At 41.5% G+C, this 16,715-nt stretch overlaps 1 protein-coding gene across 8 annotated transcripts in view; it reads left to right on the top strand.

The window, feature by feature from the left end:
- The window catches only part of KSR2 (kinase suppressor of ras 2), a 481,762-nt gene that overhangs the window by 111,150 nt on the left and 353,897 nt on the right, over positions 1-16,715 (top strand). For all 8 annotated transcript variants that reach the window (XM_056537052.1, XM_056536998.1, XM_056537026.1 and 5 more), the window contains exon 3: positions 12,202-12,352. In XM_056537052.1, coding sequence (XP_056393027.1) covers positions 12,202-12,352 — 151 coding nt within the window. The remainder of the gene's footprint in view (positions 1-12,201; positions 12,353-16,715) is intronic.

The raw sequence follows: 16,715 nt of genomic DNA, 5'->3' as shown, positions 1-16,715 counted from the left end.
AATGGCTTATACAGTATGTGAGCAATTGGAAGCTTTATGCAAGAGAGGAGATTTGTAATACAATTAGATTTCCTTATTGACATAATTGGGCTTCACACAGATGATTATATATAACTCTTTATAAAAAATACTCACGAAGAGCACAGGCAGGTTAAGTTACTGCAGAATGAGAAACTGCTGTATATTCTGACAAATATATCCGTGGGTGTCAGGCATGGAAATGTCCAAGAGTCCAAGCATTTTCTATTAATCCTGAAGTTTGTCATAAGAATAAGTGTGTGTAGGCAGAGAAAGTGTGCGCAGGTCGTGCTTGTGTGTGGGCAGCTTTCTATCTCCTCAACTCTGAAATCCTAATGTTTTCTATTTAGAGGCAAATACATTTATGTTGTGGTAAATTATTATTTGTAGAAAATGTGGTTGTGAAGGTCTGCTCTTTTTATACACCATTTTTGTTTTCTGTTTGAAAACTTTCAATTAATTTAGCGGCCACTTACATGCTTATTGTAGTTAGGTTCCCTTGGTTACTTAAAGGGGTACTCCGGTGGATTATTATTATTTTTTTTAAATCAACTGGTGCCAGAGAGGTTTAACAGATTTGTAAATTACTTCTATTAATAAATATTTACCTTTCCAGTACTTATTAGCAGCTGTATGCTACAATGGAAATTCTTTTATTTTTGAATTTCTTTTTGTTTTGTCCACAGTGCTCTCTGCTGACACCTGATGCCCGTATCAGGAACTGTCCAGAGCAGGAGAAAATCCCCATAGCAAACCTATCCTGCTCTGGACAGTTCCTGACAAGGACAGAGGTGTCAGCAGAGAGCACTGTGGACAAGAAAAAAAAAATTCAAAAAGAAAAGAATTTCCTCTGTAGCATACAGCTGCTAATAAGTACTGAAAGGATTGAGATTTTTAAATAGAAGTCATTTACAAATCTGTTTAACTTTCTGGCACCAGTTCATTTAAAACGCAAAAAAAAGTTTTCCACCGGAGTACCCCTTTAATCATTGCCCTGGTCTAGTGCCCAAATATTGCCAGATGCCAGTATGTTAGGTGCCCAATCAATAAACTACAAAATAAACAATTGGACACCAGTAACTATTTAGCATTGCCAGTCAGCATGTAAATCCCCAATTTCAAATTTAAAAAAGAAAAACGCATAGCAGAATTTTACTCTTGATGAAGCTGTTTTGAATGGAGGTACGTGTAGGGCACGGCACTTGGACCTAGTGTTTGGTAAATTCTATGCATTTTGATATTGTAATATTTGCCTGTCTTCAATTTATGGGTTTTAGGTCCAGTCCAAAACCCCATAGGGGTCAAAACTGAGCCGACCGGAGTCACCGTTTGACTCCGGTCGGATCATTAAAGTAAATGGAGTCACGGGCTGATCCGGCCGGGGTACGGGAGCGCCAGGTTTGCCCCCTCACCCCGCCAGATCCGACACCCGTATGTACAAAACGTGGTGTGAATGCACCCTTACAGTGTTTAATGTTGCTGATGTACTACAACATATTTCTAATATACTTTCATTATTATTTTTTTTTTTTATTAAAAACCTTTATTTTTATTTTGAAAGCCGGCCACTAGGGGTCTCCCTCCTAGTGGCCGACTGCAGCCTGGTGTGACATCACGCCTGAATTCGGACCGATGCCGGCCGGGCAATCGGTCCGAATTCATTCAGCTTGCGCTCGCTCCCTGCCTGTCAATCAGACAGGTGGGAGCGAGTGCATTGGCTCCCTGGCCTCAGATGCCAGCCACTTCTCCCGCACCATGTCGCTGCTGCCCCTGCACGCCGACCTTACACTCCCTGGCCTCACACGCCAGCCCTGCCTCCCGCTGCTGCCTCAGGAAGCACTTCGGTATGTGTGTTTCGGGTGGGGGGATTTTAGCGCCGCGGCCATAAAATGTATTGCTTTCGGGGTGGGGGGGCGTTGCAGTGGTAGCGTTGCGGGGGTAGTACCGCGGCCATAACAAAGTTATTGTTTTCACCACAGGGTGCCTCCAGTTGTTTCACCACTACAACTCCCAGCATTCCCGGACAGCCAATAGATGTCAGGGCAAGCTGGGAGTTGTAGTGGTGAAACAGCTGGAGGCACACTGCATAGGTGATCAAAGGGTGGAAGTCCCCCCAGCAGGCATCAGTGACGTTGCACCTGTTGGGGAAGTCTGCCTGGTAGTGGGCATACTACCAGGCAGACAAAGGGCATTTATAATATGTAAAGAAAAAAATGTAAGGCAGGGAGGGGGTTAGGGATAGATGGGCAATAGGCAGGGACAGGAAAAAAAAAGATGGTGGGAGCTACTCTTTAAAACAAGTCAAAATGAGGCTCAGTAGTGTGTGTGGTCTCCATGTGCCCGTGTGACCTCCCTAAATGCCTGGGCATGCTCCTGATGAGGTGCCGAAGGTCTCCTGAGGGATGTCCTCCCAGACCTGGACTAAAGCATCTGCCAACTCTTGGACAGTCTGTGGTGCAACGTGGCGTTAGTGGATGGAGCGAGACATAATGTCCCAGATGTGCTCAATCGGATTCAGGTCTGGGGAACGGGTGGGCCAGTCCATAGCATCAATGCCTTCCTCTTGAAGGAACTGTTGATACACTCCAGCCACATGAGGTGTAGCCTTGTCCTGCATTAGGAGGAACCCAGGGCCAACCGCACCAGCATATGGTCTAATCTAGGTCTGAACATCTCATCTCGGTACCGAATGGCAGTCAGGCTACCTTTGGCAAGCACATGGAGGGCTGTGCGGCCCCCGAAAGAAATGCCACCCCACACCATTACTGACCCACCGCCAAAACGGTAATGCTGGAGGATGTTGCAGGCTGCAGAACGTTATTCACGGCATCTCCAGACTCTGTCACGTCTGTCACATGTGCTCAGTGTGAACCTGCTTTCATCTGTGAAGAGCACAGGGCGCTAGTGGCGAATTTGACAATCTTGGTGTTCTCTGGCAACTGACAAACGTCCTGCTCAGTGTTGGGCTGTAAGCACAACCCCCACCTGTGGACTTTTGGCCCTCACACCACCCTCACAGAGTCTGTTTCTGACCGTTTGAGTGGACATATGCACATTTGTGGCCTGCTAGAGGTCATTTTGCAGGGCTCTGGCAGTGCTCTTCCTGCTCCTCCTTACACAAAGGCGGAGGTAGCAGTCCTGCTGGTGGGTTGTTGCCCTCCTACGGCCTCCTCCACGTCTTCTGATGTATTGGCCTGTCTCCTGGTAGCGCCTCCATGCGCTGGACACTACGCTGACAGACACAGCAAACCTTCTTGCTACAGTTCGCATTGATGTGCCATCCTGGATGAGCTGCACTACCTGAGCCACTTGTGTGGATTGTAGACTCTGTCTCATGCTACCACTAGCATTCAAAAGTGACCAAAACATCAGCCAGGAAGCATAGGAACTGAGAAGTGGTCTGTTGCCAGCACCTGCAGAACCACTCCTTTATTGGGGGTTTCTTGCTAATTGCCTATAATTTCTACCTGTTGTCTGTTCCATTTGCACAACAGCATAGGAAATTGATTGTCAATCAGTGTTGCATCCTGATTGGACAGTGTGATTTCACAGAAGTGTGATTGACTTGGAGTTACATTGTGTTGCTTTAGTGTTACCTTAATTTTTTTGAGCAGTGTATTTCTGAGATGTGTGAAGGTGTTACCCTTTGTACATAGTTGCAGTGTTCACAATTAAAACATAGAAACATGCCTAAATTATGGCTTCCTGAAATAGTCTGTTGTATTTTCTGTCTCTATGTGCAGTAGAAAGAGAAATAGACTGTGTACCTGTAAACCATGTTCATTCTCCACCATTCTCAAGAGCATCTGCACTGTTCCTAGAAGGTAAATTAAGGTTTTCCCTTCATCTCACCATCAACAGCAGTTCAGTGATTGGTGTAATCCCTTCCTTGCTGTGCTAATGTTTCTTTTCCTTCTGCTCACATATCATCTTGCAAACCTAGTGCATCATTAACACCATCTTCATCTCCATACCATCTATAATAGTGTACTATATAAATTATGAGCCAGCACAATGCCGGCTTCTTTATTGCACTTTTACCAGCACTATGTCATTGCATAGCAGAAAATTGAGTAGGTCCTGTGCTGTCATTGGGCAGACAACTAATTGTTGAAGCACTTATGTGTGTACTACTGATAAAAAAAAAGCTTAGCTCTTGCCCTGCCCCCTGAAATAGAGAGAATGAGAAATAGCAAAGCACTATGAAGTAAAAGCCTCAAAATCACTTTGTCACCACACTGAGGGGTTAATCTAACAAAATTATGTATTTTAAAAAATGTTTTGAAATGACAAGTACATTGATATTCTAAACATAAATAAACACAGTTGCTGTTGAATAGTTGTTGAAAATTAGAAATGTTGCTATTGTTTATATAGTTGGAAATATCTTTTAACACATAAGATTATTTATCAAGTATGGGGAACGTTATCAGAGAAAAAAGTATGCATGGATGGATTAAAAAGCAATCATAGTCACATAAATCAAAAGGGTATCAATAAAAACAACATCTTCTCCCACAAAAATAAAAACCATGAAACAGCTTTATAGGCAGAAAAAGAAAAAAAAGTTTCAGGGGTCACAATGTGGCAATGCAAAGCAGTAGAAAGTAGTAAAATATAACAAAAATAATATCAATGTGTTATTGTCCTTGTATGGTAAAATAAATGGTGCTATTAAAAAGTACAACTTGTCCTGCTAGAAAATGAAATCCTTAAGATATTTAAAAAGATGCAGCATCTGCAAAACCCTTTAGGGTAGTGTCACACCTGCCGTATTTTGCTGTGTATTTGCTGCGGCATATTTGCTACCAATTGAAGTTAATGGGTAGCAAAATAAGCTGCGTACTGGATGCTGCATATTTGACGTTGCATATTTCTGTGCTAGCAAAGTCTATGGGAGTAATAATAAACACCTATAGACTGCTAGCATTGAAAAACACAGCATCAAATACACAACGTATACCCTACATGTTGGTTTCCGACGCAGGACATAGATGTACGTCCTGGTGAGGTGGTACTTAACGCACCAGGACGTACATTTACGTCCTATACATAACCTCGAGCATCGGAGCGATGCTTGGGTCATGTATGGCAGGTCCCGGCTGCTGATAGCAGCCAGGGACCCGCCGGTAATGGCCGTCATCCGCGATCGCGCGGATGTCTGCCATTAACCGCTCAGATGCCGTGATCAATACAGATCACGGCATCTGCAAAAGGGCGGCACTTAATGTGGACGATCTGATCGCCCGCAGCGCTGCCGCGGCGATCCGACCATCTGTAATGGCGGACAGAGGTCCCCTCACCTGCCTCAGTCCGTCTCCCGGCGTCTTCTGCTCTGGTCTAAGATCGAGCAGACCAGAGCAGAAGATGACCGATAACACTGATCAGTGCTATGCCCTATGCATAGCACTGAACAGTATTAGCAATCGAATGACTGCTATAAATAGTCCCCTACCCCAATAAAAATGTCAATTGTTAGTTTTGCCCCATTTTACCCCCAAAAAGTAAAAAAAAAAATTTTATGAACATATTTGGTGCGTAAATATCCGAACTATTAAAATATAATGTTAATTATCCCGTACAGCTGAACGGCTGCTTTTGTATAACATTTGATTGCTTTTTGATTGCTTTTGCGATATACTGTGCAGCCCGCACAGCAACTCTGCAATTCTACCCCGAGCGTGACTCGGGGTTACCGATTCTAGCAGCGAAAATTAACCCCGAGTCACGCTCGGGAATACCGCTAGGCTGGTTAAAGTCAATGGGTAGGAAAATAGGCAGCAGCGAATACACATCAAATACGCAGCAAAATACGCCAGGTGGGAATGCACCATTAAGGTAAAACCATGTTCCTTGTTGGACATGAGTCTAGATTAGAGTCTAGCCTAATGCACAGAATGTATGAGGAGCAGGGACTCCTGTCCGAGGACAGACTTCATGCTTGGATGGTGCTAGAACGGATGTATGCTACACTTAGTGAGTGATAACGCATACTGCTTCCATGTTCACCTCTGAGCTGGGCTGGGTGCCACGATGCCTGACCCAGTGAATATAGTGAGTGATTGGTGATACATTCAATACTGTACGCATTACCACTCAAGTACACTTGTCTAGACCGCACCACCAGTGCCCCAACTTGCTGTGATAACTCAGTGTTGTACTGAAAATTGTGCCATAATTCTTGTGCATTTTCAATTGTAATAACAACGACAACAACAACAACAATAATAATAATAATAATAATGCAGTTTTCTGAAATCAATAAAGTTTTAACAACACAACACTATTGGCAGATATAGACTATGTATGAGAACTTTGTTTTCCGGCTTTAGCAGTGCCCTAATCTCTCAGGATCATTTATCTACACTATGCTATTGAAAAAGATTCATTGCCAGGAACCTGCTACTTAACACACGGAGGCAGTGTTTACTTGTCCCTCTGGAGCAGTTAATTATGTATTTGTTAATTATTAACTAGCTTGCTATCATACTATGAGCCCTATGGGACATATAGCTACAGTCTTATATGCCCCAGGCAAGTACAGGCTTTTTTCTTTTTTTTTACCAGCTCTGTTTAAAACAAATTCTTCATTTTTTAATGTTTTAATTGTATTAAATATTGCCTTAGCTTTCCAGAATAATCACTAAAACACTGTATACAATAATGCTGAGCTAGCAGAGTATGTGGAAGATTTGTGCTCTTAATTCTGTTGGACTGTGAATGAAGTGGTGGTGAGGAAAAGCTATAATATAGTTTGTAAACCAGGACCAGCACAAGTGATAAATATTAATAGAATTACTTAACTTTTTTTTGTAGAATAGATATTTATGGGAGATATTAAATTCCATTTGAAATTGAAGCTACTTGTAAATGTCATCTAATGTTCCCTTAAATGGGCACTCTCATTAAAACTAATTTTTGCTATTGCACTCCTTATGGTAAATGAAAAATATTTCTAATATACTTTGTTTAAAAAAAAATGAAGTTTTCTATGTTTTATTTGTGCTTAAAAAAGCTCAAGAGCACATTTTCCCCCAACTCATACACAGACTTTGGACCAAAGTCCAAACACAGGAAGTGCAGCCTGGAGTGCTGATGGGGGGGGGGGGGTGTCCAACCAACAGCACATGGCAGTTATGTGTGAGAGGAGCTCTGATTGGATGAGGCTGGACACCCCCCCCCCCTCAGCACTCCAGGCTGCATTTCCTGTGTTTAGACCTTGGTCCAAAGTCTGTGTATGAGTTGGGGGAAAATGTGCTCTTGAGCTTTTTTAAGCACAAATATAACATAGAAAACTTCATTTTTTTAAAACAAAGTATATTAGAAATATTTTTCACTTACCATAAGGAGTGCAATAGCAAAAATTAGTTTTAATGTGAGTGACCCTTTAAATGACCACTGTTGTGTAGACAAGGTCTAAAGTTTTGGCCACTAGATGTCTTACGTCTTTGCAATCTGATGTCAACTGCCTGGTGTGAGACTCAGTCGAAAACAAAACAAAACTAAAAACAGTAACAGAGGAAGGGCTTAGCTAGAGCAATTTGCAGAAGAAAGAGAGAACCTGGGCTCTGTACCTGCAATCTGTGAGCCTGTTCCCCAGAATATCCACAATGTACATGAAAGGTAAATCTAGGCTTTCTTTTTATATTGGACTACTAATGCAGATCTAGGCAGCTGTCCCTTGTGTTTCTATTACTGTATGTACACAGTGTTGCCTACTGAAGCTTGTTACCAACAACAGCAGTTCAGTGCTCAGTGTAACCCTTTCTGTTCTATGCTGCAGCTGTTTCATTGATTTGTGCTCACATTGCACCTTGCAAAGTTGAGCCATCAATAACTCCATTCTCCCTGCACACATTATCAATAATAGTGTACTGCGCAAATCATACTGTAGCACAATACCTGTTCATTCCAGTGTACTTTCATCAACACTCTGTCATGTCATAGCAATGTGGAGTAGGTGCTCTGCTGTGTTTGGCCAGACAAGTAAGGGAAAGGAAGTCCTTCTGAGCTCTTGTCCTTACTCCTGAAATTAAGATGATGAGAAATAGTTGTGCACCATCAAGGGTAATATCAGATCTCAGTAGTGAGTGAGCAGTGAGAGCACCACAATCAGCTTTTAAAGGGGTACTCCAGTGTAAAACTTTTTTTTTTTAATCAACTGATGCCAGAAAGTTAAACAGATTTGTAAATTACTTCTATTAAACAATCTTAATCCTTCTAGTACTTATTACCGGCTGTATGATCCACAGGAAGTTCTTTTCTTTTTGGATTTATTTTCTGTCACAACCACAGTGCTCTCTGCTGACACCTCTGTCCATGTCAGGAACTGTCCAGAGCAAGAGAAAATACCCATAGCAAACATATGTGTCAGCAGAGAGCAGTGTGGTCGTGGCTGAAAAGAAATCCTAAAATAAAATAATTTCCTCTGTAGTATACAGTATAAGTGCTGAAAGGATTAAGATTTTTTTAATAGAAGTAATTTACAAATCTGTTTAACTGTTTACCCCTTTAATATTCACTACCATAAAAGGTTACAAAACAATGCAGCTTAAGAAATGTAGAAAGGTTACTTATGAGCCTGTGTATATTTTGGTTAAATATAAAATTGTATCGCACATGTATTAGCAACGCCAATGATTGTTTTCTGTGCCATACCGTATCTCTAAAAACATCACTTCTAGGGGTAAATATATTCTGATATTAGCCATACAGAGCATTTTTATGTTGATTTCATGAATAGAAAGTGTATGCAAAGATACATTTTGCAATATGTCTTACCTGTGTTAACCTCTTAAGGACGCAGGGCGTACATGTACTCCCAGTGCCCGATCCCGGTATATAACGCAGGATCACGGGTCGGTCCCTGCGGCTAATGACAGCTGGGACCCTGGGCCCGATCGTTGTGCCGCACCCTATTAACCCTTTAGACGTGGCGTTCAAAGTTGATTGCCGCGTCTAAAATGAAAGTATAAGCTTCCCGGCAGCTCAGTCGGGCTGATCGGGACCATCGCGGTGAAATCGTGATGTCCCAATCAGCTACAATGCGAGCGGAGGTCCCCTTACCTATCTCCTTCGCGTCCGAACCGCGGTTGATTGCTCCAAGCCTGAAATCCAGGCTTGAGCAATCGACCGCCGATAACACTGATCTTTGCCGTGTCAATGCACGGCAATGATCTGTGTATGAGATCGGTATGTGAAGTGTAATAACCACTTGGGGGGACTACTATTACACTGCAAAAAAAAAAGTGTGAAAAAAAGTTTATAAAGATCACTTAACCCCTTCACTAATAAAAGTAAGAATAACCCCCCTTTTCCCATAAAAAAAAAACTGTGTAAATAAAAATAAACCTATGTGGTATAATAAAAATATATCATTAATTAAACCACACGGTCAATGACGTAAGTGCAAAAAAATTCACAAAAATTAATAAAAAGCGATCAAAAAGTCTGATCAATATAAAAATGATACCGATAAAAACTTCAGATCACGGCGCAAAAAATGAGCCCTCATACCGCCCGTACACGGAAAGGTAAAAAAGTTATAGGGGTCAGAAAATGCCAATTTTAAACGTATACATTTTCCTGCATGTAGTTATGATTTTTTTTTAGAAGTAATACAAAATAAAACCTATATAAGTAGGGTATCATTTTAACCGTATGGACCTACAGAATAAAGATAAGGTGTCATTTTTACCGAAAAATGTACTGCGTAGAAACGGAAGCCCCCAAAATTTACAAAATGGAATTTTTTCTTCAATTTTGTCACACAATGAATTTTTTTTCTGCTTCACCGTGGATATTTTGGTAAAATGACTAATATCATTATAAAGTAGAATTGGTGGCGCAAAAAATAAGCCATAATATGGAATTTAAGGTACAAAATTGAAAGCGTTATTATTTTTAAAAGGTGATGAGGAAAAAATGAAAATGCAAAAACGGAAAAACCCTGAGTCCTTAAGGGGTTAAAGAGGATGGTTTTCCCCTAGATGCACTGAATGGGTAATATATCTCTTTCGGGAGACTGGCATCTTATTGGCCAGGCAATGAGAGCATTAAAGTGGTGCATATCAGCAGGAAAACAGGGGTGTGATTAAAGGGGTACTCCGCCCCTAGACATCTTATCCCCTATCCAAAGGATAGGGAATAAGATGTCAGATCGCCGGGGTCCCGCTGCTGGGGACCCCCGGGATCTACCATGCAGCACCCACCTGTAGCGGCTTCCGGAACTGCTGGAGGTCCTCAGGCTGAGTTCATCTCGACCCCTTGTGACGTCACCCCCCGCCCCTCAATGCAAGTCTATGGGAGGGGGTGTGACAGCTGTCGTGACGTCGTGGTCTTCCGTCCCCGTGGTCGAGATGAACTCAGCCTGAGGACCTCCATCGGTTCCGGAAGCTGCTACAGTTGGGTGCTGCATGGTAGATCCTTGGAATCCCCAGCAGCGGGACCCCGGCGATCTGACATCTTATCCCCTATCCTTTGGATAGGGAATAAGATGTCTAGGGGCGGAATACCCCTTTAAGCACAAATGTTAGATAAAGCTATCCTGGTTCTAAACATACGTTTATATTCCTTTCCAGCACCAAGATATAATCCTTTTTGTTAGTATGTAAATGAGGCCAAACTGCCCAGGGGACATCCCCAAGAAGGGCAAGAGCCCAGGGTTAGTCAGCCCATCTTTTATTTTATACTACCTGCATGCCAACTGTCAATAAAAAAGGGGTAGGTATATGTAAGTGGGCATAGAGGGTGTGAATAAAAGATGGACTAAACTTACCACTTTTCTCTCACTTAGTTTCTTCAGTGTTCCCTGGCTCCCATTGAAGTCAGTTGGAGAGCGGTTTCACACTGTGGTCCTGATTTACTGAGAGTGGAGAATAGTTTTCTATGTGGGTTTTAATTCCCTACAATTTTTTTCCACGATATTTACTAAGGTTTCCCTACATTTTGCACTTTTCCCTACATTTTGCTTTTTTTGCACATGCTCTGATCTGTAGGGTTTTCCTCAGCTCAAACCCACTACATTTTCTGTGGAAACCTTAGTAAATATGTTGTTTTTTTGTGAAAATGTCAGGAATACGCCCCTTTTTGGTAGCCATGCCCCCTTCCCCCAGACAGACACTACCCTTTTTTGGGTTTTCTCAGAGTTAGTCAGGTTTTTTTCAATTCTGGCACAAATTCTGTTGCAAATTCTGTCGCAGACAGAATTTTGGGCGCAATGTGCCAAAATCTGGCGCACAACCCGACGAGCAAAACATGTCAGGTTTACAGTAGTAAATGAGGGCCAATGTGGGTTTTGCTGCAGTAATCAGCACAGTTTTCACTGCAAAAATCTCACGGCTATTTGCTTTGTGAACATGCCCTTATTTTTTTTTTGTAGACAATGAGAGGTGCTGGCAAATGATCAGGAGCTAGTTCATAACGTATTATTTACTGTGTTATACTGTTAATATTCATATTGTATTTTTCTTTAGACTGGAAGGTTTATACAGCTGAGCCTTTTCAGATTATTCTGTTAAATACTTGCCATCTGATTACAGTGGTCCCTCAACATACGATGGTAATCCGTTCCAAATGGACCATCGTTTGTTGAAACCATCCCATGTTGAGGGATCCGTGCAATGTAAAGTATGGGACAGTGGTCTACAACCTGCGGACCTCCAGATGTTGCAAAACTACGACACCCAGCATGCCTGGACAGCCATCTGGAGGTCCGCAGGTTGTAGACCACTGCTAGAGGAAGTTGTACTCACCTGTCCCCGCCGCTCCGGACCGTCACCGCTCGTCACCGCTGCCCGGAATGTCGCCGTCCATCGCTGTCGCCGCGTCCCCGAGTGGGAGCTGAAGCAGTCTGCGCTGCCGGATAGCCGTTTATGCGATGGCCCCGACATACAAAAGCATTGTATGTTAATGCTGCCTTCAACATGCGATGGCCTCTGAGAGGCCATCGCATGTTGAAATTATCATATGTTGGGGCCATCGTAGGTCGAGGGGTCACTGTATTTTATCTATTGTTAAGACCATGTGGTATGTCGATGAAGACTAGATTACTTGCAGACCATCACTGTTGGTTGTGTCGGCAACAATAAAGGTCCTGTTCCTTAAGTGAAAATATCATTAGTGTCTGCAGAAAAGAGGTTAATACTGTAATAAAATATTTTATATTATATTTTTGTGCTGCAGGAAATCGACCCTGGACAGCTGAATTTGGAGGAGCTGTTGGAAATGAAAGATGAGCAGGTCTGTGAAACACTGGGAAAGTTTGGTGCCAGCAGTGAGGAATGTGACCGGTTAAATGCCTCTCTCTCCTGTCTACGGAGTGTGCACAAGTCAGGTGAGGTCACTTATACAAAAAAAAAAAAGCATTACAAACATTTTTTGGGAAAATTGTATGGAATTCAGCAACTGATTTCAGGGATGGAAACATCATTTTGCCAGACATAAGAGTGTTGGTTTATTGTTTTTGTTACTTTGTAGGTTTTCTGTAAAAAAAACTAAACAACAAAAAAAAACTGAAATAAAATGCTAAATGTTAGGATTGTAGGACCAGTAGATTGCACATGGGAAGGTCTTGTAAATATGTTGTCTTCTACTTGAAGTCTAATCATATGGTTGAAGGTATAGATAAACTAATATACAATTATAGTTCATGCCTGGGCCATTTTTTATTTTTTTTATAAATCAATAATGTATGTATGACAAACACAACAAACTCTGTACTCACTAAAAAACAACATTAACTATAAAAGTAGACTGCAGAGAAAAGTACTGCAGAGAATGACAGAAAGGGTTGGAAGCATGGAAGCATTTTTTCTTGCCTAGTTTTAATGTATTAATCAGACCCCGAAACAGATCTTAAAATTAATACAGACTCCAGACCCAGACCAATATATACAGACCCCAGGCATGTTGTGCCGAAACGTATCCTGTCTGTACCTCTATCCTGACCTGATGTGAATAAACACTGCAAGTCATTGCATCCTACTTGGTGAGTGCTGGGACTTCCTTAATATTGTGCCTTTGGCTTTGCTACCATGGGCACCACCCCCGCTGCAGTTGTGCTGACACTTCTTCATCATCCGAAAAGTCATCAGACCCCCTAAATTAATAACACCCAGAACAGATCCCAAAGTAAATTAGAGACCAGACTGGACTTGTGGCTTACCACTCTCCCTGCCCAATTTTCGTTTGGGGGCTTAACAGTGGATTTATCATCTCTTGGGTGGGTAAGCTTGTATACATGAAAGGAAAAGAAATAAAAGAAAAGAAATGCTACATTTTTAAACAGGTACATTTATTTCTTTTTCACAACAGTGGTACAAATGCTTGGTACAACAGTACTTGAAATCATCAAACATAGTCTTCACAGGTCACTTACAGTCATGGCCATAAATGTTGACACATTTTTCTGTGTAATAAAATATTGAATAAAAAACATTACATAAGCAAAGATAGTCCCAATAAAAATGAAAGCGAAAGTCAGGGCAAAGACGTCCAGACAAATGCATACCATGTGATACAGTCATGGCCATAAATGTTGGCACACCTGAAATTTTTCAAGAAAATCAAGTATTTCTCACAGAAAAGGATTGCAGTAACAGATATTTTGCTATACACATGTTTATTCCCTTTGTGTGTATTGGAACTGAACCAAAAAAGGTAGGAAAAAATAAGTTGGACATAATGTCACACCAAACTCCAAAAATAGGCTGGACAAAATTATTGACACCCTTTCAAAATTGTGGAAAAATAAGATTGTTTCAAGCGTGTGATGATCCTTTAAACTCACCTGGGGGCAAGTAACAGTTGTGGGCAATATAAAAAATCACACCTGAAATCCGATAATAAGGAGAGAAGTTCACTTAGTCTTTGCATTGTGTGTCTGTGTGTGCCACACTAAGCATGGACAACAGAAAGAGGAGAAGAGAACTGTCTGAGGACTTTAGAACCAAAATTGTTGAAAAATATCAACAATCTCAAGGTTACAAGTCCATCTCCAGAGATCTAGATTTGCCTTTGTCCACAGTGCGCAACATTATCAAGAAGTTTGCAACCCATGGCACTGTAGCTAATCTCCCTGGGCATGGACGGAAGAGAAAAATGTATTAAATGTGTCAACGCAGGATAGTACAGATGGTAGATAAGCAGCCCCACACAAGTTCCAAAGATATTCAAGCTGTCCTGCAGGCTCAGGGAGCATCAGTGTCAGCGCAAAATATCCGTCGACATTTAAATGAAATGAAACTCTATGACAGGAGACCCAGGAGGACCCCACTGCTGACACAGAGACATAAAAAAGCAAGACTACATTTTGCCAAAATGAACTTGAGTAAAACAAAATCCTTCTGGGAAAACGTCTTGTGGACAGATGAGACCAAGATAGAGCTTTTTGGTAAAGCACATCATTCTACTGTTTACCAAAAACGGAATGAGGCCTACAAAGAAAAGAACACAGTACCTACAGTGAAATATGATGGAGGTTCAATGATGATTTGGGGTTGCTCTGCGATCTCTGGCCCTGGGTGCCTTGAATGTGTACAAGGCATCATGATACCTGAGGATTACCAACAGATTTTGGGTCGCACTGTACAGCCCAGTGTCAGAAAGCTGGGTTTGCGTCCGAGATCTTGGGTCTTCCAGCAGGACAATGACCCCAAACATACATCAAAAAGCACCCAGAAATGGATGGCAACAAAGCGCTGGAGAGTTCTGAAGTGGTCAGCAATGAGTCCAGATCTAAATCCCATTGAACACCTGTGGAGAGATCTTAAAATTGCTGTTGGGAAAAGGCCCTTCCAATAAGAGAGACCTGGAGCAGTTTGCAAAGCAAGAGTGGTTAAACATTCCGATTGAGAGGTGTAAGAAGCTTATTGATGGTTTTAGGAAGCGACTGATTTCAGATATTTTTTCCAAAGGGTGTGAAACCAAATATTAAGTTAAAGGGGTATTCCAGGAAAAAACTTTTTTTTTTATATATCAACTGGTTCCAGAAAGTTAAACAGATTTGTAAATTACTTCTATTAAAAAATCTTAATCCTTTCAGTACTTATGAGCTTCATAAGAGATTACTTAGACAGAAAAGAACAACCTAAACTTCAGAAGCTCATAAGTACTGAAAGGATTAAGATTTTTTAATAGAAGTAATTTACAAATCTGTTTAACTCCCTAGAGCTAGTTGATATATGAAAAAAAGTTTTTTCCTGGATAACCCCTTTAACCCCTTAAGGACGCAGGACGTAAATGTACGTCCTGGTGAGGTGGTACTTAACGCACCAGGACGTACATTTACGTCCTAAGCATAACCGCGGGCATCGGAGCGATGCCCGTGTCATGCGCGGCTGATCCCGGCTGCTGATCGCAGCCAGGGACCCACCGGCAATGGCCGACGCCCGCGATCTCGCGGGCGTCCGCCATTAACCCCTCAGGTGCCGGGATCAATACAGATCCCGGCATCTGCGGCAGTTCGCGATTTAAATGAACGATCGGATCGCCCGCAGCGCTGCTGCGGGGATCCGATCATTCATAACACCGCACGGAGGTCCCCTCTCCTTCCTCCGTGCGGCTCCCGGCGTCTCCTGCTCTGGTCTGTGATCGAGCAGACCAGAGCAGGAGATGACCGATAATACTGATCTGTTCTATGTCCTATACATAGAACAGATCAGTATTAGCAATCATGGTATTGCTATGAATAGTCCCCTATGGGGACTATTCAAGTGTAAAAAAAAAATGTAAAAGTAAAAAAAAAGTGAAAAATCCCCTCCCCCAATAACAAAGTAAAACGTCCGTTTTTTCCTATTTTACCCCCAAAAAGCGTAAAAAACATTTTTTATAGACATATTTGGTATCGCCGCGTGCGTAAATGTCCGAACTATTAAAATAAAATGTTAATGATCCCGTACGGTGAACGGCGTGAACGAAAAAAAATAAAAAAAGTCCAAAATTCCTACTTTTTTAATACATTTTATTAAAAAAAAATTATAAAAAATGTATTAAAAGTTTTTTACATGCAAATGTGGTATCAAAAAAAAGTACAGATCATGGCGCAAAAAATGAGCCCCCATACCGCCACTTATACGGAAAAATAAAAAAGTTAGAGGTCATCAAAATAAAGGGATTATAAACGTACTAATTTGGTTAAAAAGTTTGTGATTTTTTTTAAGCGCAACAATAATATAAAAGTATATAATAATGGGTATCATTTTAATCATATTGACCCTCTGAATAAAGAACACACGTCATTTTTACCATAAATTGTACGGCGTGAAAACAAAACCTTCCAAAATTAGCAAAATTGCGTTTTTCGTTTTAATTTCCCCACAAAAATAGTGTTTTTTGGTTGCGCCATACATTTTATGATATAATGAGTGATGTCATTACAAAGGACAACTGGTCGCGCAAAAAACAAGCCCTCATACTAGTCTGTGGATGAAAATATAAAAGAGTTATGATTTTTAGAAGGCGAGGAGGAAAAAATGAAAACGTAAAAATTTTATTGTCTGAGTCCTTAAGGCCAAAATGGGCTGAGTCCTTAAGGGGTTAAGGGTGCCAATAAATTTGTCCAGCCCATTTTTGGAGTTACATGTGTTACTACAATCCTTTTCTGTGAGAAATACTTAATCTTCTTGAAAAATTTCAGGGATGCCAACATTTACAGCCATGACTGTATATCTTCACACAGACCATTTTAACTTAACACA

This window comes from Hyla sarda, chromosome 1 (assembly GCF_029499605.1).
Source record: "Hyla sarda isolate aHylSar1 chromosome 1, aHylSar1.hap1, whole genome shotgun sequence".
Lineage (NCBI taxonomy): Eukaryota > Metazoa > Chordata > Amphibia > Anura > Hylidae > Hyla > Hyla sarda.
Note: the sequence above shows the minus strand (reverse complement) of the source record. Positions and strands in the feature narration are given on the sequence as shown.